The sequence below is a fragment of the Amborella trichopoda genome, chromosome 11, assembly GCF_054954075.1.
Source record: "Amborella trichopoda isolate Santa Cruz 75 chromosome 11, AtrichopodaSantaCruz75HAP2 v2.0, whole genome shotgun sequence".
Lineage (NCBI taxonomy): Eukaryota > Viridiplantae > Streptophyta > Magnoliopsida > Amborellales > Amborellaceae > Amborella > Amborella trichopoda.
Window position 1 is genome coordinate 43,876,314 of NC_142346.1, and position 25,902 is coordinate 43,902,215.

General features: G+C 38.8%; 1 protein-coding gene and 1 long non-coding RNA gene across 9 annotated transcripts in view; both read left to right on the forward strand.

The window, feature by feature from the left end:
• The window catches only part of LOC18448339 (uncharacterized), a 32,656-nt gene extending 8,182 nt beyond the window's left edge, over positions 1–24,474 (forward strand). For 2 of the 8 annotated variants that reach the window (XM_088850681.1, XM_020676056.2), the window contains exons 2-6: positions 2,146–2,362; positions 7,720–8,218; positions 8,795–9,713; positions 21,802–24,136; positions 24,259–24,474. In XM_088850681.1, coding sequence (XP_088706807.1) covers positions 9,634–9,713; positions 21,802–24,136; positions 24,259–24,288 — 2,445 coding nt within the window. In that variant the 5' untranslated portion in view covers positions 2,146–2,362; positions 7,720–8,218; positions 8,795–9,633 and the 3' untranslated portion in view covers positions 24,289–24,474. Of the gene's footprint in view, positions 1–2,145; positions 2,363–7,719; positions 8,219–8,794; positions 9,714–18,828; positions 18,927–21,801; positions 24,137–24,258 lie in introns of those variants that run through there. The other 6 variants (XM_011630266.3, XM_020676054.2, XM_088850680.1 and 3 more) reach the window with 4 other exon arrangements.
• LOC148779933 (uncharacterized) lies at positions 13,833–15,041 on the forward strand. The gene is made up of 2 exons (XR_016043539.1): positions 13,833–14,038; positions 14,121–15,041. It is a non-coding gene; the product is annotated as an uncharacterized LOC148779933 (long non-coding RNA).
• Positions 24,475–25,902: the final 1,428 nt, after the last annotated feature.

A 25,902-nucleotide genomic window follows, 5' to 3' on the forward strand; every position in this document is an offset into this window, starting at 1 on the left:
GAACAATGTACAAAGTTTGAGAAATTTTTTATTGAGCTTTGTGCGTAATCTATGGCACACCCTTACCCATTGTATTTCACATTTGATGGCTAGGAATAAGTGTGACCTCCTTGTGTCAAAAGTAAAATGTCTGTCTTATACTTTATATAATTATACGAAAAAGCTAACAATAGGTTTTTACCTAAAAGGAATAGTAGTTTAGGTTATGTTTCTAGTTGTCAGAAAAATTCTTTCTCACATAGCATGCAAAAAGCACTATTTCTATCGTTCAGATTGCCGTGTCTCGAATATATCCAAGTTAGATCTTTGTTACTTGATGAAAAAGTCCAAAAAAATTAGGAAGAAATGAAATGCACCAAAAATAATGATCCGATGTTTGGACACAAAACTCCAATTTGAAAGAGATTTCAATTTCTAGGATTTAATCTCTGAGGCCTTGGATCTCAAATACTTGTCTAATCTTCACCATAGAACCTTCAAAATGAAACTCAAAAACAATATCAAACAATCCACCAAGATTCAAGAGCAAACTCCAAATTTTTTCAGAAATTTTGGAAGCATAAATCTCTCTCTCTCTCTCTCTCTGCATTTGATAACTATTAGACACACATATGCGCCCCGTAAAAGCCACCGTAAAATGTTGTTCTGATACTAGAAAACCCTCCCATTGATCATCTTGACCTGAGATGTATGGTTATGAAAAAAAGAGATTTCAAGTCCTAAAAATAATATATCTTGTAACACGTTCTTTGGGCCATTCATTTTCAATATTTCCTGCTGCGGAACTACCATCAAAGAAAGTTTAAATCACGTGCATATTAAATAACAAAAGTACCCCTTGCCCTTACTAAAATTCCAATGGTGTCATTATCTAATGACAAAGGAGCCTGTATAAAGGAGGATGCCATGGGAGAAAAGAAATATTGGCATTTGTATGAAGACACTGTCACTCTCTTTAACATTTCAGGGTGTGAAAACGGAGGAGGTAATCAACTACCTGATGTTCAGTATACTTATGCCTGGTTATCTTGTGCTCATTTTTGCCATTATTTAGTCTTTTTGGGTCTTTCAACACTTAGCTCTGTACTCCTTGGTCAATGGAAGACTTCAATGGATGTGAAGATCGGGTGTGAGAGTACACTTTTGAGAGTATGCTCTTTGGCCATTCCTCAGGCATTTGGAATTGAAAAGAACAATATGATTTTCAAACTATCCCTAGGTAGGTTGAAAAAAGGAGCATTTCTTCTTGTTCCGAAATTATGAACTAGCCATAGTTTATATGCAATAGCTATTGGTATTGCTAATTCTTCTATGAACTAGCCATGATATATATATGCAATAGCTGTTGATATTAGTTAAGGATAGATATTATTTGCTCTCATATTCAAAACTAAACTGCATTCATGGGAAACCATAGGTATTTTCAAACTTCCTTGGGGGAAATTGTAAATTTATAAGTTTTCTGCTTTACCCCCGGCCTTTAAACTAGAATTTGGTCAAGTAATCCTCTCTAATCTTCCAAACTTAGAATCTATAATTCATTTACTTAGAGTTCCTTGAGTTTCATTAAAGTAAAAAGCAATGACAAGAGCTAAGCTGCTGAAAATTTTCAAACTCTATGAGATATATAAGGTTGCTGGAGACTACGGCTGGTGTCTGCAAATCTGCTCTCAAAGTAGGCCTGTCTTGACTTCTAGTTTTCTTTTGACAGCTATTTCTCTGCAATATACCAAATATAATAATGCTGCACTCAGCACAATCATTTTCTAAGTTTACCTTTTGCATATTAATTACAATATCATTGATGTAAAGTACGCTTGGGATTTTGTTTTGTAAATCTGTTGTTCAATATCCTTAACAGTCTTAAGACCATACTAGGGCTTTCGACTGATGAGGAATGAGCTCTTGTCTCTATGCATGTATGATTGGTTCAGCTTTGCAATTATCTATATGTATTGTATTTCTTTATGTGTTTGTAAAATATGTATCTTTCAATTGTTCATGTTAAGTTTCATCAACATTTGGTTTGTAAATTGTAGAATGGGCTATTATTAAAGGATGCACATGCTATAGTAAATTACAAATGCTAAATATGATGAGAAGCATGCTTATTTTTTTATTTAATGGTATAACCATGTTTCTCAGGTCTTCGATTGTGTTGCCTATCACGAGAAAGGACTTTTTCTTTATAGGTGATGGATATGTATGTGTTTCATCAGCTTAGCAACTCATCCCTTTGTTTGGAAGAAGTACAGGGAACACTAGACAAATGCGAATTCTGCTAGGAGAATGGAGGAGGATTCGGTAGCTCTAGACATAAAAGAAACGAATCTTCAACTTTCTGAGTCTTTGGAGAGAAATGGTGGGTTCCTCTTACAACAATCTTTGAGCAATACATTCTTATGTGCACACACATATGCATACACACATACCTCACGAGCATGTAGAGTGTAGACATGCATGCAGGCTCCCATGCATATGGAATAAACACAAAATTCTGTAGCAATTTCCCTAACGTGGATCGCTGGTGATCTCAACCGTTCGATCTTGATCAAATGATTGATTGCATACATTTTTTGAATTTTAATATTTTTTAGAAATCCAATTGAGCTGAAGTTTAGGGTGCTTACACTTCAAAATAGGGCACACTTGATAAAAATATAAAAAACTAGTTGCAGTAATTAAAAATAACCAAAATACCATTGGAAGTTTCAAGGTATTTTGGTCAGTAATGCCTTTTTACTAATTTATCAGGTGCACCATATTTTGAAGTGTGGATGCCTCGATTTTCAGTTTAATAAACTTAGAAAAAAGATCAGAAATAATGAAACAAAATGCTTGTTTCAACTCCAAGATCTAAACAAAGCGACAATGGTAGAAACCTTGAATAGTAGAGGAAGTATAATGCCTGCGGGGGAACATACTTCGATTTTTCTTGGAGAATTGGAGGGTTTCTTAGTTTTGAACTACTTCTTTCCATGTACTTACTGGTAGTAATATAAAGAAACGCTCAACTTTACCATTCTTTGCCAATGATCAAATGTCTCTGTCTTGCGAGGCTGTGCATAACTTGTCCTAATTCCTAAGTTTGTTATTTTTATCTTGTTTTTGTTTTATTTTTGCATTCCTTGGTATGAATGTGCCCAAGTGCCAAAAAGAGTTTGCCATTCCTTCTACAATTGTACTTATTAAAAAGTGTCGTAACCTGGTGCTTGTCCCGCCTATGCAGGGTCTTGAGAGGGTGAGCTGGAAACGGTCCTAACCTTTGGTGGCCGCTCTTTGGACTCGAACCACCCGAGCCTTTTATCATCACACCAAGTGACGGCCCCTTACAATTGTACTGATTAAAATATAACAAATTATAAAAGCTCAGTCCATACCTAAATATGGAAGGATCCTAAGGAGGCATAAAAAAGAAATCAAATGCGTTTCTTGTGATAGTCTAGGGACTGAAAGGATTCTCCTATCATCTCAGGAGTGTTGAGAACATCTCAGAGAAACGTGGTCTGACTAGATCAAAATTGTAAATGATAGGTCGTCATGTCCACCTCGTCCTTGGCGGCATTGTTTACCATGAAAACATTCACGCCTCTCATTGGAACTCAATGAAGCTCCACAATTTTGTGTGCATCCCTGACTATGTGTTCCACTGCTATTGAATTAATAATCCAACTGTTAGATAGCAGATGAGGAACTAGCACCTTTGTGCACATATTAGCAAACTCAATGGAGTGAACAGTTTGTTCATTTTTCGGCTAAGTGCACTCACAATCGAAGTGGCTCATTTTCTAGTAGTTGTAGTAGGTCGAGGCTGACTTGTCCAAAGAGCATTGCGCTTGCTTCTCCTTTCTTATAACGTTTTTACCCTTTGTGCCCTTAACCTTCGTTTCCTCCATCTTGAGATGATTGTTTACCAAGTATTGCTTTTGGGCTTGCCTTGCTTGGCAAACATGGTGAGCTCGCTGTCACTAGCAAAACAACGCTCAACCTTCAATGTTGGATGATGAGATGAACGATCAAATGTCTTAATGGTCTCATCATGCGTCAACATTATCTCTATCTGCTCTCAAGATGAAGCGATCCGGGCAAAACCAAAGCTTATTTCTCGTCATTTAGCACATGCCAGCTGCACTTATATCGACAGTCATTTGTGCCATTTTTCTCAAATGCTCCATCTTGGAGACATTTGGTGGCATTTTGTACATTTCAAATGCTAGTGTGAGTGCATGCAACCTAGTTGATGAGGGAGGTGCCAGTGAACTGGAGTTGGAACACATGCCATAGCTCCCTGATTGTTGGATAGGTCTCAAATCGACCACTCAGGTCATCATGGATTCTGCTCAACAGGGTGAATGTGTGTACAGTCTCTTTTGAGCCATGCTCGATTAGCTTCTATCTTACGACGCATTGGTCTGTGTTCCCTTCCTCAACGGATTCATGCTGTTGGTCAAGTGTTCCACCTATATGATGGTCACATGGTCATATGTAAGAATGACTATCATGATGATGGCCAAGTGTTGCATCAAGGTATCAAGTGATGTATCAGATGTAAGAATTTGAAATCTAGGTGCGAGGTTAAAGCCCATTTGAAACATAAGGTCTAAAATTACATCTTCTGAGGCTGCAATCCTTTAACTACAAACCACAATCAAAATCAGCAACAATGGGACTTTATGGAGGTAGGTTGCAACCGCACTCAAATCCCTCTGTGTAACTGTGGTTGTAACAGTGTGGCCTTGGTCTCTTGGTGTGGCCACGTTCTTGCAGCCTCAAGGCCATATTGTTGTGACATTACCCCTCATGAGGCTGTATAATATCATCCATCTGTGTGACAACCAGGCTGTTATGCACGACTGCATAGTACAACCTTGGGGGCCACACAAGTTATGAGTGCTTTGCAATTGCACATGTTGTCATGTGCTGCGAATTTGTGCAAGCACTCGCCTATTGCAGATATGCGTCTGTCGCTTGTGCATGGTTTCACTTTATAGGACCACTATGGTGTACAACTTGCCTGTGTGTCTCCAACACTTTTCCACTGAACCCCTGGACTAACTTGAGATCATTGCGCTCATTGTTTTAAAAAGTGGACCGCCCAGCGCCTAGGCGGTCTAGAAGGTCTGAGCGCATGTCTTAGGCTTAGGCGGCCAAATTAGGCGGGTTGTGCCTGGGCGCCCGCCTAGGCGCTAGGGAACTTGCCTAGGTGGGCGCCCAGCGCCCAGGGCCTGCACCCCGCCTTAGGGTGAAATTGCCCCTTGTTGAGGGCATTTTTTGGTCTTTTTTTTTTAAATATAAAAGGGCCAAAATCGTGGCGTTTAGATTTCAAATGCCTATTTTAAAGAGAGAAAAACCCAAAAAAACAGTGATGTGCCCTAAGTCCTTAACTCTTATGTGTTATACAATTATATTTATATTGTTAGACTATAGACCACATGCTCTAGAGACAAGGGTTTGCGACAAGGTGATGACCGAGGCAGAAAAGGGACAGTTTATGCAATAGTTCAAACAAGGCAACAGAACCCAAGAACGAACCTTCATCGAGTTGTTTTGATGCCAATGGCAGATATCGTGGGTCTTCAATGCAATAGAAACTCCAAAAAACTTAAAACATGCACAAAACCATTTGATGGTTGGAGGTTAGATACTTTCTCATTGTTCGATCTCCCATTTTGCACCAATTCCTCCCTTTCACAGGTTCAAAGTTTGACACCTCCTTAGGTCTTTGTCTTTCAATTACTAGAACCTCCAAGAGTGGTTCCTAGTGCAAATCCCAAGCACTGATGGATTATTGTGAGTTCTTAGTTCACTGGCTGAGGGTCATGGGTTTCTTGATAGAGGGAGCAAAGAGAGAGCGAGCGATTTGGGTCTCATTTGACTTCTTTTGGAGATAGAGGAAACTAAAGAATTTTTTTTGGATGGTTTGTAGTTCTTTTTAATGAAGAAAAAAGCTTATCCCTCTCTCTCTCCAACCCCTTCTGTAGAGCTTTTCAATCCCTTGATTTCCTTTCCATTTGTTACCCTATTCAAAGTAGAAATCAATCTAATTTATCCATATAGACTTACCTTTTCAAATTTGGATACGATCTCAAATAACCACCTTGACCCACAAAAATTCTTTCTTCTGCCCATAACCATGGAGGTCTCCCCACCCACAAAGAGTGGCCATCAAGGATATCTCGAGCGGAGTTATCTTGTGTCTTCATCTTTTATTGCATTTGTGCTTCCGTTTTATGGAAAGAAAATAGTTTGTATTTTCACATGAGAGCATTATCTAGTTGATCAATTTACTAGGTTTCAATTTGATGAATTGCATTTGAACTAACCTTTACTCTCTCCCATGTATTTTAAGGACCCGATTTTGTCGGTTCCGATTCCTCTAAGATCTAGAGATTGAACCATGTTTCTTATGGATAAAGTCTATTGGGACAATTACTTTTTTCTATGGTCCAAAAGTTCCATATTCCCATATTGATGACAATGTTTATCTTTGTCAAAATATGCCAAATGAGATAAACTTTTGTGTAGTCACCTATTTGTGAATAATCATTTTGGAATTATGGTTTATTTTACGACTTCTTTCTATTCTATAATAGTTATAATCTTGAGGAGTTCTCTAGACTTGATCATAGCATTGCGCCTTGACCTCTACATTTTCAATATGATTGATGGAACATGAAAGTTTATAGCATTGCTTTAGCTCTACTCATAATTATCGGATTTTGTTTGCCATGATTCTGGTTCGAAAACCCGATTCAGCAATTCGTCGGAACAACGGAATCTCGATTCCTTAATTTAGGAAATCTCGTTTCAATACATCTTTAGAATTTTGAACCCATTATTTGTGGAAAGTCGTTCCCTTATACATTGAATTGTGACTCCAGCAAAGATTGAATCTTGAGTCCGTGTCGAATGGTACATGATTCCATATGTAATGATTCTTATTTCGTTAGGGTTTTGAATCTAGAATCTACAACATATCTTACATCGGTTCATGGGAGTAGGGAAGTGCGATTCAATCAATATGGAATCTTGCTTCCTTATATTTTAGAAATACATAATCCTATTTTGTCTATATAATAATGAAGTCAAAATCACAATTTAGAAATATGTCTTTTGTATATAGTTTTCCTAGTAATTATATGATGGGTTCCACACTCTGTGTGCATCTCCACCAATTGACTGAATGAACTACGGTAGTTTTGTATGCCTATGGTATATGGTATGCTTTCCCAATTTCTCTCTGATTTCTTGGTTTGTATATATTTATTTATTTTGATATATTTGGTTGGTACTAATTATTGTTTCATCTAGTGTATCCCTCAAATTGCTTAGTTGTTTTCCTCTTTCGATAACTAGACTTGCTAGCTTTGTTGTTTCCCTTGATAAATAGTAAGGAAAATCTGCTGCAATCCCACCAGGCGTGGAGAAATATAGTTCATGAGGTCATGACCTCAATCTGTGGACGGATGGTTTTGGTTGGAAAATGGAGCCCACCAGAACATAACTCTAGTTGGTTGGATTCTCTCCTTCAATCAAAGTCAATTTGTTGAATGGTCAGGAATGATCAAAAAGACTGTGGCCTTTCCATGGTCTGTGGGATTATATTATAGTTTTTGAATCTTGTATATCTATCCATATAAAGGCAATAAATGCACGTACAGAATGATCTTCTTAAACCTCAAGTCTAACTGTATCATTATGCTTTTCTCAAATTTACAGAACCTTGTAGAGAAATACCAGCCGAGAATGTAAACACTGAAGGTCCAGCTCCATCTCCGACTTTGACTCCAAAAGACCTGCGTTTGGAGAGCATAGCCTCTTCTGAATTAAGCTCTTCTACATTGATTGCTAATCCATTAAGGAATCCAGTTGCTAAAAATGCTCGAAAAAGTTCTAAATGGGATCTGTCTGTGGAAGATCTTCCTAAAAGTGAGAGAGAACATGACAATGCAGAAAAGTGGGGCTCTGGTTGGGATTCTTGCAGTGATTCTCTAAAGAAGTCTGCCATCGAAGAGGACAGTATTGCGAAGTCTGGATCATTTTCAGATAGGCCATCCAGGGAGAATGGCAAAAGAAAAAGAGATGAAAATTTGTCAAGTGCAAAGGCATGGAGCAGAGATCACGGTTACAATACGAGTAGTATTTCTCCTGGTATTGACACATGGATGGAGAGAAGCCTTAGCCGCTCTCCAAGGAGTGGATGGAACAGATCACGCAGGTACATTATCATAATCATATTTGAGTACAAACACACTTCTGCTGCTCATATTTTCTGTTTAATTTTTTTTTCTTTCATCGTTTGGGAAATATCAAAACATCGGTTGGAACACTTGCAGTAATCATGCAGGTGTTCCAGATAAAAAACTTTTGAATTTCTCAACCCAATGTTGTTCTATCATTTAATCATGAAAAACAAAATTCAGAAAAATGCCTGGACAGGTCATTGTTGTAGATGGATTTTGTCTCCCTGGTCTTATAATGAAAATACAAGATTTATGAAGGGTAATTTATTGATTTAGCTGAGTGGATTAGATTAAAACTCTCATTTGGAGGAACACAATAGGATGGGCATTATTTGAAAATTCAAGTTTCTGTCATAGTTTCAGTTCATATTGGTATTCTAGGCATTGATTCAACTTTGGAGGAAGGATGACATTGCATTAAAGAAAAGCAATCATGTCACATACAAGTAAGACTAATGATTGAGATGACAATGAGGCAACTCAATTTGAGCTACATGATTAGAAAATAAAGTAGCTGCTAGACTCGAATAACCGACTTCTTCCTTTGCCAGGCCATCAACACATTCAATTGCACTGCAAGGGATATGGGCAGAACGGATCTGGTGGCCACTTCACTAATGCATGTCTAGTTCTCCAAGTGAATACTTCTTGCCTGGCTGATCTGTTCACATTTAAGCAATTCCCTTCCTCAATTATTGGGAAACAAGAGATTCTAAGCGCTAGTCTTGCCCCCCTCAAGTAGAACTCTTGCCTCAGGCAAAGTTGAGTAGCTGATCTCAAAGGAATCCCCACAGCACCCCAAAGTTTGCCTGGAAGACTTCCGTAGCAAACCACCTATACCTGCGTGTTCCGGATGACCTTGGAGTGTTTTATCAAAGTTAAAGTTAAAAACACGAATGAGCAATGCAACTTCATTCTACTTATTGAACACCATTGAGCAAGGCAACCTCCTACTTATTGAACAAATTGGCTACATTGACATCCTTGAAGTCCATGTTACTTTGAAGTCCTCTAAGTCTGACATGCCCTCACCCATGAAACCATAGGCCGAAAGCAACATCAAGATAACCTTATCACCATCACCTATAGTGAATCATGTCCAGTGGGGGGTAATCATTGCTGCCTTGGTCGGTATGGATGTGCCATATCACGTTGCAGTACGCAATGTCAGGATAGCCTCATCACCATCACCTAGAGCAAATAATGTCCAGTGGGGTGTAACCATCATCCATTGCCTTGGTTGGGACATAACAGATGCAGGTTGCAATGACCCAGCATCAAGATAACCTCACCACCATCACCTAAAGCTATTCATGTCCAATGTGGCGCCAACCATCATATTCTATCTTGGTTGGCCTCATTATTTTAAAACACGGCCCCATAATGCGTTATGCGGCTTGGAGCGCATCGCTCCAGATCACATGTGAAAAAATGTGATTGGCCTGCATTGAAACTTCTTTGGGTTGTTTGGTAAGTTTTTCATTCCTAATATATATATATGTATGTATGTATGTATGTATGTGTTTATTGTTGAGGGAGGGGGGGCAAGGTCTTCATCATCAAGTAACAAGAATCCGGCATAGAAATATGCTTACCTCTAAAGCCCAAAGGATGGAAATTGCACTACTTGTACTCGTGGGAAAACTTATACAGGGGGTATTTTCTAGCGAAAGGAATACCTAGCTGATATTACAGGGAATGTTAAAACCTGCCCACAAACATCCTATGACATTGGAAATGGGATTAGGGAATACATAGATAACCAAGAAAAAGGAAAAGAAAAGAAGAAAATGACACAAAAGGAAATTGATGGGAGAATTTAAGTATTCGATGACTTATCTGATTGAGATTTGAGAGTTAATCTTGTTTTTTACATGTCATAAACTTTTTGTGTTTGCCTCTTTGGAGTTTTAAACTTTAAATTTTGGAGTTTTGGATGTTTTATATGCGATTGAATGGATTGCTTTGTTTTACATGTTAATTGTGTTAGAGATTTGAAAATTAAAGATCAGAAGTTAGAACAACAGACTCTATTACTCTTTATTTGGCTATAGAGGGACTCAAAGTCTCAGACAACTAATGTGTTATAGATATTGAATTAATTAAAATATCTATTATCACATAAATCACATTTATGTTTTTCTCTATGCAATATTATATTTTTTTATATTTTTATTTTTATTTTAAATTTATTGACCGTATTAGAGGTTATGCGCCCGCGTCGGGGCCTCATCGACGATCGCATTGGGCCCCATCCTGCATTTTATAACAATGGTTTGCTGTTGAGCGCCTCTCTAATTTTACTTTCTATTATGATGATCCAAGCATTCCTTACCCTCCAAATGCCCTAATCAGTGTATGAAAATTGCTGACTTAGAAGGCAATTGCTTTAGTCGCTTAGATCTTACCCTTTGCTGGTTCCAAAGGACCCTAAAGTGGCATACTTGAGACTTTGATTTGGATCTGGATAGGGAATGTATCTACTGTAGAATATTTTTGCAAGGTATGGTTTTTGGGAGAATATTTTTTCCTGGAATGCGTTGGTAAGGATTTTTATATACCATGGTTGTTTTTTTTTCTTTGGTGATCGAGTTTATGTTGATGAAAGCTTTGATAAAATATTTTGTTAAATCAGAATCTTGGTTTGATCCCACTTTCTATAAGCTTATCTAAGAATCAAAACTCAAAAATCTGAAATCAAGAGCCATAATTGAAGTTTCAAGAAAGTTTGCTGGTTCCAAAGGACCCTAAAGTGGCATACTTGAGACTTTGATTTGGATCTGGATAGGGAATGTATCTACTGTAGAATATTTTTGCAAGGTATGGTTTTTGGGAGAATATTTTTTCCTGGAATGCGTTGGTAAGGATTTTTATATACCATGGTTGTTTTTTTTTCTTTGGTGATCGAGTTTATGTTGATGAAAGCTTTGATAAAATATTTTGTTAAATCAGAATCTTGGTTTGATCCCACTTTCTATAAGCTTATCTAAGAATCAAAACTCAAAAATCTGAAATCAAGAGCCATAATTGAAGTTTCAAGAAAGTTTGCTGGTTCCAAAGGACCCTAAAGTGGCATACTTGAGACTTTGATTTGGATCTGGATAGGGAATGTATCTACTGTAGAATATTTTTGCAAGGTATGGTTTTTGGGAGAATATTTTTTCCTGGAATGCGTTGGTAAGGATTTTTATATACCATGGTTGTTTTTTTTTCTTTGGTGATCGAGTTTATGTTGATGAAAGCTTTGATAAAATATTTTGTTAAATCAGAATCTTGGTTTGATCCCACTTTCTATAAGCTTATCTAAGAATCAAAACTCAAAACTCTGAAATCAAGAGCCATAATTGAAGTTTCAAGAAAGTTTGAAAAATGAGGGCATTAAAATTAAAGGAGGGAAGAAGTTACTTTAGGAAGTTTTTTTGAAGAAGGAAAAAAACAATGCTCACTTATATTGGTTCTCTAAAAAACCGTGATTTTTTGAAGGTTTTCGAGTAACTTGTAATTTTTATGAATTTCAAAAATTCAGAGATTTTTTGGGGAAAACATCTCTTTTTTAATCGGATTCCTACTGACTGGTTGACTGAGGCATGAGATTTACTTGAGATTAACACTTAGAAATCTCTTGGAATACAAATGATGGGACTTGGGTGTGTCCCATAGTCTTGGCCGGATGTGCTTAGTCCAACTCTTTTTTTTTTTTGATTTAGGCAGGAAACTGGAAAGAAAAAAAGTTGGAAGGTATCTGTCGACAAGGTGTACTAAGTGGGACCGCTCAAACTTCTATCTGATCTTTAAACAAGATTTCTGAGAGATTGGCCAAACTTCTATTTAAATGCTAGTTGGTTGCTCTTTGTAGTTTGGGAGATACTGCAGATAAAGATTATCCTGCTTGGGGAGAACGGGGATAGGATATTATCCCAATGAGTATAAGGTTAAATATGTATTCTCAGGAAATGAGGTGAGAGGGGGTATCGATCGCTTGAATCATCTTCTTGCAAGGCTGACGGTGATGTGCCCTGTGGTGAGCACAACAACAAAGGAGAAGAAGACTGCAAAAGGGAAGATGGTTGAGGCGATTGGCAGCCCATATTAGCCCCTAGTCAGGAGGAGTGGGATGATGATGGAGAGTTTGGGGCACTACTTGAATGTGCTCAGGAGGCGAAGCTTGTAGATCTGTTGCCAGAAGAGCAGCATGGATAGGTATGGCGGAGGGCTCCTCAGGGGCAAATTACCAGCAGTGCGGGTAGGTCCTCAGGGGCTAAATCAAGCCACACTGCCGGTGCCACAGTGGCTGCACACCTAGTTTGTTTAGTTTTATGAGCTTGATGGGGACAGTTGGTGGGGGGTGAGCAGCATAGGCCAGACAACCTCCTTAGCCCACTCAACCCACCGAAGTCATGCAGCCTCCCTAGGCTCAAATTGGCCTCATCTTTCAGAGCCTTCATCAGAGTAGATGACCATCAAGTTCAGCTTCACTAAGACAATAGCGAAGCGTGTGATGAGGCTGAGAAGTTCTTTTATTGTGATATCATTCCTTTCAATGTAGCCGACAATGAGCTCTACGAGCCCATGATGTCCATTATAGCTGGTACAGGATCTGGAATCAAGCCCCTCACTGCATATGAGATTAGTGGCCCATACTCAGATGAACAGGTGACCGAGGTGGACCAACATGTCTGTTGGCTAGAGGGACATCAATTGGAAAGCTTCTTACCCAAAGGGACAATCTGCCATGGCAATATTAATGCCACAGGGTCTGTGAAGTGTGAAAAGCTATTATACAAGCTTGATGATAAGTTTGAAGGGAGTTGGTGAGCTGTACATTGACTAAGTAAAAACTGAATGTTAAGAACTCCAGCAATGCAAGAAAGAGGCTGATGAGGAATATGAAGCATTTGTTACGGAGTCCCTGTGCAACCGCTATAACAACCTAATGCTTGATGACATTGGGAAACGTAAGCAGGTACAAGAGTGTGTTGAGTAGGGGGAAACCATCGTGGAATTTGTACACAACCACGATCTTAATTTGATTAGGTAGTACATGTAGGGTAAGAGTTTGATTATGCTGGCCATATCACTAGTGTCCTGATTAGGATTTAAAAATATGTTGCCCTCAGAACAATGGGTAATCACCCACCTTATCTCATAGACCTAGGTTATAAGGAACTTACATGGATAATCAAGAATAAGAGGTTCTGGGTAGGTAAGAGCAGATTTTAGCAGCTACAATCCTTAGAGTTGTAGTTTTTGAAGATGTTCCACTAAGATATGAAGCCTGCTGTGGGATCCTTTATTGAAGCAGTTGGTTGAGCAAAGTAGACCATCGAAGCCATATAAGGAAAGCAAGGGGAATAATTGTTAACCAATGGAGTACCTTGTTGCATTGACCAATATATGCATCAGGTAAATGGTTTGAGTTATGACATTTAAACATTTTAAAGTTATAACTATTTGGATTTTGGTATTCAGTTATGGTTTGGGATCAGTGAGGGTTCAGGTAATTAACTAGGGGATATTGTATTAATTGTGCCCGCTTGCTAGATTTTCACTTCGACCTGGGATACTTTTGCATAGAAAGATTTTAATAAAGATGAAAAGAAGCCGATTGAAGCTCTGAAGGAGGCGAGGAACGATTTCTTTTTGTGGAGATGTTTCCCCAATTTGGGTCATGGAGTTACGTAAGCCACATATGTAATCCAGTAAACCTCGTTTTTTCCTCAGCTTTCTATATGTATGGATGCATAAGGGAACTCTCAACAAACGTTGCTAGAAAATCTCAAACTGAGTTCATTTAGGTTAGCTCTGAAGTTCCTATGCAGGTATACATTCTTTATTGGCATTTGACTCATTTCTTATGAGTTTATTCATCTTTTTCAGTAAAGTGGTGGGAACTACATGGTTGTGGAGATCCCTACCAACAAATTATTGCGATCAAGCTGCTCAAACATCTTCCACTATGAGGTGTGAGCAAAATTGGATTGCATTCTAGTGGATCCAAATGCCAAGGGGAAAGACGTTGGGTACAGCTGAGCTTCACAAGTTGGTGTATGTCCACTACAACTTGAACCTCTGACAGTGGCTGCTGAGGAGGAAACCTGAGGACTACGTTCCTACCAATTTGGATTGCATAATTCTGGAGCATCCAACTGTAGACTGGTTTGTGGAAGTGGAGGAGCCACTTCTAAATAAGATGGGTAGAGAAGAAAGTTGGGAACCTCTGACAGTGGCTGCTGACGAGGAAACCTGAGGACTAAGTTCCTACCAATTTGAATCACATAATTCTGGAGCATCCAACTGTAGACTGGTTTGTGGAAGAGGAGGAGCCACTTCTAAATAAGATGAGTAGAGAAGAAAGTTGGGCCTCATCAATGTGGAGGGTGAGACTGCAGATGCACAAGTGGAGGAGCATGGCGTAGATGGAGGAGGAGATGATAACAGTGATGAGGCCACTTAACCAAACTATGGTGACATTAGGGGCCTTTAGATTGAGCACAAGCAGCCGACCAAGAGCGAGCACAAGGGCTAGACTAGCCTTGGGGAGTTTGGGTTAGAAGTACTGCCAAAGTTACTAACCCAAAGTCCCCAATCTATAGAGTCATTCCTAAACCATTACAGTGGTACTCTGGATGACCATGATCTGGATAGCGTTGAGCCTCTTTGCATTCGCATTAGCTGCATATTGAGTCATTTTGCTTGTATACTTGTAGTTTTATGAAACTCATTATTGCTATGCATTCCAAATTGAATTCTTGGATGATTAAAACCCTCATTGTCTATAATTTACTTATCTTTTCTTCACTCGACGTAATATTTTTTTCCCCAATTAATCATGTTCTTTTCTTTCTCTCTTTTTTTTTTTTCAAGTTATTCCACAAGTTATTCAATTCTTTGACACCATTTTGGGGGGACTCGGTCCAACTCATTAAGATGACTCGGCCCAGCCATGCTTGAGTTAGGACTTGAACTTTGCCCCAAATGATGACTAGGAAAGCCATTTTCCCAAGGACTGCCCTCTTGTAGGAAAGGGAGCTGCTCTTCATCTCCCAAAGATGCAACTTCCTATCATAACATCACCAAGTGCAACCTAAAAGCAGTTACCGTATGTGCCCAATTGATGGATGTTATGGGACAATGTTCATTCCTTGCCTCCGACCTACACATGATACGCACATTCAGCATATATAGTCTGGATCAATGAGGGAGATAAATGTTGAGGTCTGTTATAGGCCTGCCAGCCGACCAAAGGCCTACACTCTCGGTGGAACATTGAACCTCCAGATGAAGTGAGGTAGAGTGAACACAGCTGAGGGGCTCAAAGGAGGCCAATAGAAGTCACAAATGGAGAAAATCCCACCGCTTTATTTCAATGTCAAAGTCTTTTGGTTTACCTTGCTTAGAAGAAACATTTGCTCATGAAGCCAATCAAAGTCGACAAAAATACTATGCGACCACCCTTTACATCCCTTCAAAAGGTGGAGCTCCATATGACATTTTCCCTTACTTGTTCAAAAGATACACTAACCCCGTGTGCAAAATCAGTTGCAATTTTGGAGAATGCTGGAATTGGTCTCTTAGCACCTGATCACCGCACCAAACGTTGTTCCAGAACACTGCTTGCTCACATTGGAAAGATAATGCCCTTAGCAAACTCTCTACATCACTTATTCCGTACAAATTGGAGACACTACTGTGAGCTACCGGTGATCTAGTGCGCGATCCAAATGCACCTGGTTAGACTTAGATAACTGCTCTTCGTAGCCCACCATCCTCCTCTCCCAACCTCCATAGGCACTTACATTCAGGGACTCTTGATTGACTATCTTTAACTATCTGTGTCTCTTCCCTGTAGCATTCTCTCCCATTTGACCAGATATTAGTAATGCCAACATTTGATTATTGGACATGAAGTATACGATTGGATTGGCCAATGTAGATTTGATGTGCGTAATCCTACAGCCGAACAAGAGGAAGTAGGTTATCCATGCAACATGCTTCCTTACAAATCTCTTACCACTGGATCCTACATGCTCAACTAGGCTTCCTTGTAGAGATGAGGAGCCCTTGACTGTCAAGGTGGTTTGACTCCCCAGCATACTCTCCTTATTTAGTTGATTTAGAGCTCAGAACATAGTTGTTTGAAACAATTCTGAATTTGAATCATTTTAAGACTCGGAATCATATAATTGTGGCCGGCTAGAAGATTCATGCTTCAGAATCGACATTCATACAAGAGGAATGTGGAAACACGATTCCTATTTTATGAGAATCAAAGTTCGACCAAAAGGTCCAAAATGGAATCGAGATCCCTAAATAGATGGAATTGAGATTCTTAGCACTACGGAATTGATTTTCTGACCTATTTGGAATTCACCAATATGAAATCAAGATCCCTTCATTTATTGAATAGAGATTCCTGGGCATTTTAATTCGAGATACTAGTTTGGAATTGCGATTCGAACTAGATTGGAATCAATATTCATAGCAGTTTGGATTTGAGTTTCAACCCATCTGGCAAATGAGTTTTGTTATCCCTTTATAATCAAGCATCAAGCAGACACATGGATGATAATTTTTGATTCTTTGTTCTACTTGGCAATGAAGTATTACTAAACCATTTATAACTTATTATCAAAACAATAGTCCTATGATACCATACAAAATTAAATTATGCAACAAAGAGTTTTAGAGCTATTCTTTGATCAACTTGGCACTCGTATCTATACCTTAGTTTTAAATTTCTTCATTTACAATCTCTCTAGTGGATCATTACAATGCATGATCAATGAAATCAATCGATAAAGAACATAGTCCACTTGACCTTTTTCGGTAATTTGTTGTCAAAAAATCTGACATAAAGATGATCTCATCTTGTAACTTGAGAGGTTTGACATAGAAAACATCAGTTCTCCAAAAAAAAAGAAAAGAAAAGAAAAAACATGTGCAAATCCCATATGCACTGACGGGTTTGTGCCTTGTGATAATGAGGGTGAGGATGTGGAGTATTTAAATTTTAATGCTCAAAGGACCAAGTTCTTATGAATTTAATGCTCCAATACCCTACTTGTACCTACCTTTCTTGCGTGCAAAAGACATTAGAATCATACATGTTAAGTATTTCCTAACTCTTAAATATTTGCCTTTGAAAATTGATTCAAGTTGCACATTGTTTCAAAAAATAGCTCGCCCAGCTAGGCACCAAGAGGCCATAGGCCGCCCTCCTAGACTTGGGGAAGCCTTCTTGATCAGAAGTTCCTGCACGCCTTCTTAGCGTGGGTGGAAGTTCCTGGGCGCCCACCTAGCCATCTAGGTGGGCTAGGTGATTGCCCAATGCCCAAACCTGGGTGGGCACCTAGGACAGATTTTTTTTGGGGTTATTTTGGGTCATTTTGACCCAAGAAAAGGGGTATTTTACCCCGTAAAGTAAAAAACTCTTCCTATGCCCTAGAAACACCCAAAATTAATGGATTTTGTGATTGATTTAAAACGAGAAAATTTTGAAAAGTTTGTAGAATCATTCGAAACCTTGCCATGCCTTCTTGCAAACTAGTTTAGGATCCAAATGATGTTTTTAGAAGAATTTTGGGGTGATTTTGAGCTTGTTAGATAACAAAAACATTGAGGATAAAGTATCCAAAACATTGAACAATTAACGAGCTCCTTTTTCTTTTCGTTTGTATAACATTTGTCATAAAACATCATTTTGTATTGGTCATTTGGTCTTGTTGGAGACCTAGAGTCTTAGTATGACTGTATGAAGTATAAACTATAGAGTATGGTGTATGGACACTAAATCACTAACATACCATGTACTAGTGTTAATTTTCACCATTTTAGCTATGCAAAGAAGCGAAATTTTCAGTGATTTAAACTTGTTCTAACATTCACGTGCTTATATTTGTATAAAAAAGTTGTTAAGACTTCATATTAATGCATAAATATGTATGTTCGACACATATATAGGCATATCTGTGTGTTTCAATAGCGCATATATGCATATATGTATATATCTCGCATCTCTGGGTACCTACCTGAGGTTTTGGGCGGCCACCTAGGCGCTGGGCGCCCTAGACCCCTCCCCCCTCCTTCCACCCCCCTCTAGCGCCTAGGGGCTGCCCAACACTTTTTTAAACCTTGGAGTTACAATACTTTGCCATTGTGTACATCACGTTACTCTTTGGATTCTGGATTCAAAAACCCTTATGAATGAAGATTCATTGCATGTGAAATCGGGAATCAATAGATGTGTAATCAAGATTCAGTAAATAATGGAATTGAAATTCGAAAAAGTTGGGGCTCAGATTCCATAGACATTGGGAATGGGATTCTGAAAAGATTTGAAACGAGATTACTAAATTAAGGAATCGAGATTCTTGAGTACTAGGAAATGGGATCCGTGATGATTCCTTGTCGGAATTGCTGAGTTAGGGTTCCAAATCGGAATTGGAATCGTGACCTCAGCAGAGGGATTCTGGTAACTATGACCTAGAGACATCCTCAAAAACCCTCAAAAGAATTTTCAGATTCTCCTGCCAATTTTAAATTTCAGGAATGTAATATGTATCTTTGCCTGCATATTGTAGATGGATGACTGGCCCTCAACTGCCACCTTAAAGCGCTGTAAAAGATCAGAATAGGTGTCCTTATCAGTTAGATGACTAAAGCCTTAGCCGCAATGGAAAATAGGTTAGCATCCTGCCTCAAATCCCTAAGAATCCAAAATCGCTTGTAAGCGAGCCATTAATTAACACTGAATACAAGGGGCAGAGATTGATTGTGACATGTACCTCCATTTGATGTAGCCAATCCCTTTTAACATATATAGCCAAAGCATCATCAATCCACATGGTCATGTGCTTTATCTATATTTCTCTTGCTAATAAGACTGGGTTTACCATCTCTGTCTCAAATCGGTACATTCAAAAGAGGCCATCAAGAATTTGATAACCTCTAAGAATGGCCAATTGTGCAGGAGTGACGATTCAAATTTTTTAAGTCAGCACAAAAGAACCTTCTCTAGAGTATTTAAACATTCCCATAAGACCTATAGGTCATAATCTTTTGTTTCCTTTGGATCTACTGCCTTGGATAGAGTAATAAAAGTGGAAAACAGTCTCTTCTACGCCTATCCTTTTTTCTTTTGAAAAAGAAAAAGAAAAAATACACTCCTTCATAACCTCCATCAGATTAGCCTGCACAGTCTCCCAAAGGAAAGCCAAGGGGGAACCATCAGGCTCAGGTCTCTATGTTGGCCTAAAGCAAAGATTACTGCCTTCATTTTCTTTAAAGTGGCCCTTCTGTTGCCATGGTCCATAGGAGACCGTCAAGCCTAGTTCTTGTGAACTACTACTACAGTAGAGGCACGTTCATTTCCTAGACACTGCCATGAGTGTTGAGTGTATAGACTCATTTCAGGTATTAGACATGGGAACCAAAATCAAGACATTGGTAGCAGGCATACATGGATGTGTGTGTTTCTTTGGTATTCAGAATGTTGTAGAAGTATTAATTCTATGAAAATATAGTTAAAATTAGTACATGTAATAAATTTTAAATATTCTTTTGTACTGAATGCCATCCTGGATAAATAACTTGGTGGACTATTTTAAAATGGAAATCAATATAAAAGTTCTATTAGCTCTTTTAATTATTATTTGAGCTGCTGCCATTTTTGTTTCTGTCATTGTGTGCAACAAGATGCGTATTTGATACACTTGCTAATTACAATATTTATTGGTGCATTTTTTTGGTTTTTAGTTCATTTTGATTTTTATGATCACTACATAGTTGCGCACTAACCCAAGCATGCACACTTACGAGAAAAGGAAAAGAAAAAAAACAGATGATGCATTCACTTTTGAATTTAGGTTTGACTTGTATTTTTGTACATATGTACATTAATAATCTATCTTAATTTGGTAACTTCTTGTAACTTATGAATAGAAAAATTGATTACATTGTATAAAATAATATGCGGATATATAAATTACCAAAATGCGTAAACTGCAAAAAAATATTGGCAAACTTCGATCAGGATTAAAGTATTGTTTAGTCCTTGATGCAAAACATGTATTTGTCGTTTAGTTTATATTATAACACTTAGAAAACTTTGATGCATAAGTTACCATTACCAATGACTTGATGGTGAGGCCTTTGATTTCTAACGAGAAGGTACCAAGTCATGTGGGACATTTAATTTTAAAAACTGTGTATTCTGGTGTCTGATTTGAATTATGGTGCCAGACATGGTCATACATGTTCAGGACCATGTCTGAGCATGTCCAATTGGTTTTGTGTGTTTTTACCGTGTAGTTTTCTCGCATCAGATCGCACGCTTCTCAAACTCGTGTTTTTATGTGTTGTGTTGCAAATAAAGCACCCTAAATAATTGGAAGTTGCAAAAATCCCTTTTTTTGAGCTTTGACAAGACCTGGCTACCACAGGCAAAGAAAGAGCTAAAAGCCCAGCCATTTGACCTTGCTACCACTGCTAGGCTTTTGACACGCAAAACCCTTCCCATTTTGACATTCCTGTTTGACGTAGATAGGTGCCAAATGAATCACCAGGTAGCTTCTGACCATATGGGGTTGAATCTACCCTATTCCAAACTGCTTTCTTAGGATTTTAATATAAACATAATCGTTGCAAGAATTTTCTTGGTAAGGTAGTTTCACAGGAATTCTTTTCTATTCTTATGGAATATTCTTTTCTATTCTTATGGAATTTTCAAGAAATATGAAAAATTGTAGAAGACTACAATAAGATAAATAGAAAGCAAGAAACTTAAAAGTTAGGGGAATTTATGAAAAGTCGGTTTTATTATAAGAATTTAAAATGCCAAAAGGTATTCTATTCCCTGGGGAGTATACTGTCCATTTCCTCCCTCGGGTAAAACCCTACCTAGGATTAGTTTTAGGACCCCAAATTTTGGGGATAGAACCTCTTTCATACTCAATAAAATTTTATTTTTATTTTTTATTTTTTTTATTTTTTTTATTTTTTATAGTTGCACTTTCTAAGCAGTTGAAAAAACGTAATGTCTCAAGATTGATTAGAAACCGTCCAATTTTAGATGGTGAGATCTAAGTGTTAAAAAACTCAAATTTTTTTTTTTTTTGAGAATAATTTTCTAGTGATTCTAAGGTGGTTACCAAAATTTCTGATTAAAAAGAAATCCTCTCAAGTAGGTCATCTGACCAAGGGAGTAGAAGTAAACTATGCTCATGAGGGAGCATAGTATAAGTGCACATTTAAAAATAGACCCTTATATTTTATATTTATGCTCAAGTCCCACTTTTTTGGGAGCACATATGTTATTTTTGTTTAGTTTTTTATATATATCGGATTAAGCTCAAATTTGGGGATCCGTAGTTCTCACTATCACACCCCTGTAAAAAGTACAAAAAAAATAATTTGAAAGATATAAAATGACAAAAAATGCCCAAATTCCAATTTTAGGGTTATTTTAGTCAATTTTATTTTTATTGAAATATTTTAGTCATTTTGTTTTTATTCCAATTATTTCTTTTGTTTCATTGAAATGTCATTGTATGATTTCCAGGAGTAGAAGTAGATCTCCTTCCCATGGTGGTAAGCATGAAATAGATGATAGGAGCGATAGTTGGAGAGGAACTAGGGGTTCAGTTCCAGTGTGCAAGGATTACTTGGGAGGGCGCTGCAGGAGAGGAAGCCAGTGCAGATTTCTCCATGATGATCATCGCTATGATGGTGGCAGGCCAGAGAGAGACAGATCTGAGAGAGAAAGATATTCAGAGGATATGGACCATGAAACCTTCAGCAATCTCCATGGGTCTAACCATAGATCACATGATACCATTTTGCAAGGTTATAATAGTAATTATGATAGTGACGGAAGGAGAAGAGAGGTGAAGAGAGAGAACCGGTCTTCCTATCAATGCTATGATTTCTCGGTAGGCAAGTGTTATAGAGGTTCTGAATGCAGATACATTCATCATGATGCCTCTGATGATAGATATGATGGAAGGCCTAGCAAAGAGGCTCCTAGAGAGAGAACCCATGATAGACGAGATGCTTCTATGTCACTTGAGAGCGATAACAATGATAAATATGGATATCCTGGAGAGAGATCCTACAATCGGAGAGATCCTCGTTTATATGCTGAGAGAGAAAACTATGATAAACACCGGTATCCAGGAGAGAGAACCCATGATAGGCAAGATCCTCGTATCTCTTTTGAGAGAGAAGCCTATGATAAACATGGGTTTCCAGGAGAGAGAACCCATGACAAGCAAGATGATCCTCCTGTGTCTTTTGAAAGAGAAAGCAGAGATAAACATACGTATTCAGGAGACAGAGACCATGAATTGGATACTAAGAGAGAGCTGTCTCTCTCGGGAGAGAATCATGATAAACATGGATATTTGGGAGAGAGAAACTGTGGGTCGGGTACTGGGAGAGAGCTATCTTTTGAGAGAGAGAGCCATGATAAACTTGGGTATTCAGGAGAGGGAAACCATGGTTCAGGTAAGGTTAGAGATCTACCCCCTTGTAAGTTCTACTCCAAGGGCCTTTGCCACAGGGGCACATCTTGCAAATTCTCTCACCGGGGCTCTGTGCATGAGAGTCAGAGTGAGAGTTCTAGGGATGACAGAAGGGATAGCTTCTCCAGTGGGTTGGATTTACCTTCTTCAGGTCATCTTAACCAAGAACAGTATCACCGCCAAGTAGAAAGAGTAACTGGGATAAACCACAAAGAAACCAGAACAAACCACGTAGAGGTCTCCAACCAGATTCCCAAAGAAGATATCAAATATCCAATCGGACAAACTGACAATGCAAATAACATGCCTACGATGATTCCTGATCCTCAGAGAAGCATTGACCCGAACCAGCAGATTCTCTCTCAAGCTCCTTCAAATCACCACCTGCAAAATCAATTGGATCCGGAGGAAACAGCTAATAAATCAGAAGAGAGAAAAGGGGCTATGAGAGCTGATGTATTCTCCATCCAGCCCAGTGCACGCTCAGTTTCACAAACTGGAAATCAGGTAAACCAAATGCCAAACCTTGCAGCTTCTTTGGCACAGATCTTTGGAGCATCTCAGCAGGTTCCACCTGTATATGCAGCTGCAAATCCTCTCTCTCTAGGTGGTTTGGTGCCTCAAGGTTTCTCAGTATATCCTGATTCTGTGAGGCCAATAGAGCCTGTTGGACCCAATCCAGTTCAGCCAATTCAGGGTTTATCGGCCCAAAACAAGCAGTATGATCCTTTATCAGATAGTGTCGAGCTTATTCAGCCACAAATTGGTCAAAAAGAGTTGGGGGTCATACTGGATTTTGTTAAACATCAAGGGATTTCTGCTGGAAGATCTTTGGATCCTGTGCCTATTGAGACCAATGAGAGTTTGTCTATGCCTAATAATGATAGTGAGAGAAAGACAAATGAGCCACTGGATCATGTTGGAAAGCTCAACTCTGAGAAGCTTGGGTCAGCAAAAGGCATGGAGCTCCAGGAGGAGAGAGAAAATGTTGGGAAACTTGGGGAGGTGAGAGAAACTTCTAGGGAGGTTGAGGAGATGAAAGAAAATGTTGGGGAGCTCACGGACAGAAAAAATGTTGGGGGAGAAGGGGTTAAGGACAGTGAAGACAGAGCTCGGGTTGAGGAAGAGAGTAAGAGAAGCAAGGAGGAGAAGGGGATGAGAATGTTCAAGTTTGCATTGGTTGATTTTGTGAAGGAGCTTTTGAAGCCTACATGGAAGGAAGGCCACATGAGCAAGGAGGCTCACAAGACCATAGTTAAGAAAGTAGTTGATAAGGTGACAGGCACACTACAGGGGCCTCAGATTCCAAATACCCAGGAGAAAATCGATCAATATCTCTCTTTCTCTCAAGAAAAGCTCACAAAACTTGTACAGGTGAGTTAATTTCATTTACTGTTAAATATTTTGTTGGTGCTCCTCTTTACTCTCTCTCTCTCTCTCTCTCTCTCTCTCAGTGGCAAGTTACAGTGCCTGAAAATTTCTGTCTTGTGTTGCAGGCATATGTGGAAAAATACGTGAAGTCCTGAGAATGCGTTGACTATCTATATTGGGTGTTATTTGAAACAGAATGGTCTTGAAATTTGTTAGAAAAGCAATGTTGTCTGCGTCTACCAATTAGGTTCTCTTGTTTGGTGTTTTACCCTAATGGGTTGACAGTTGACACTCATTAACTGGTTCAGTAATTATAAGTGGGGGTAACTTGTTCAGTCCAAGTAATGAGGCTTGGTTCAATGTTAAGGAGCCTGATGAAAGTGACTTCTGCAGTGTTTGAAAAGGACTCTTGTTGGGACTTGCTGGGGTCCCAAGCCGAGTCCGGCAATTGAACTGGGCTGATTCTGTCTGGCTGCGTCCAAAGAATAGCATATAAAAATTTTGGGGACTGACCAAGACTTGGCCACTGTCCATGGTCTCCGAATCCCATGGCCTGCTGAATTTAAGTAACTCGAGTGCATCTGAGTCAGTCCCTGAGTTTTCAAACACTGGTAGAGAGTCATGAAGGCGCCAAATTAAATGTGCTCTTTTGCCATTAAAATTTTCATAGGTTTGAATAGACTGGGGCATTACACTGGCATTTTCAGTATGTATTAATGAAAGTAAAATATGTTCTTGTCCTTTTAACTTGTGGATGCGTTTCCCCTTGGTTTTGGGTCGGCTAGGCGTGTGTTCCCTAATGGAACGTCTAAACAACATCGGAGAGAGAGAGAGAGAGATATGGCGGGGGAGTGAGTAGGGGAGAGGTGGTTGCAACGGTGTTGTGGTGGTGGTGTCGAACGAGGGGTGGTTTTAGTGGAGCAGGTAGTGGTGTTGGGGCAGTGAAGGAGAGTGTGGAGAGAGAGGTAGGGAAAGAAAGAGAGAGCTGAACTAAAGTTTTTTTTGGGTAATTTTGTGGGGAGTCATGCCTACTTTTTTTTTTTTTTTTTCAAGTAGTTAAGAGTTAGTTTTTTTTGGAGGTATTAATGGGTAATGGTAGTGGGAATGGTTTTTTTTTGAAATAGTTTAATAATTAGTTTTTCAAAGATGTTAGTGGGGTAATGTCAATGGGAATGAAAACCACAGTAGTGGTGATTAGGGTATGGCCCTGCTACCACGACGACCCCACCTTTTTTTCCAACCGAATCATATCTTTTGAAACATAATTTATAGTATTTGCCAAGAGCCCCAGTTGTAAATTAGACAATTGCAATTTAGTCCAAATTAAAAATAAACAAGCTTAAGCCCTTAAAATGGCAATACAATTTTGTCCAAATTGCATTAATTTCTACAACGCGAGGCAGACTACCGGGTTGGGTGTATGATGCTCTCTCTCGCTCTCTCTCTCTCTCTCTCTCTCTCCAATTTCTGCACTAAGTTTGCCCAATAAATCTAGGGAACCATTACGGATTGGGACTGTATACTATAATACTTTTATCTTTGGTGCAACGTGGTCATAATAAGGTCGTCAGACATAAAATTTGAATTTGAAGATTGGGGAATTTCACATAGTTTGAAGCAAGGCGCACCTCAAAGATCCTCAGATATATATACTATTAAAGCAAGGCGCACCTCAAAGATCCTCTAGAAGAAAGTAATCCGATCAATTCAATTGATCAGATTGACTTAGATGACTTAGATATGTGGATATGGAAAAATAAAGAATTGTT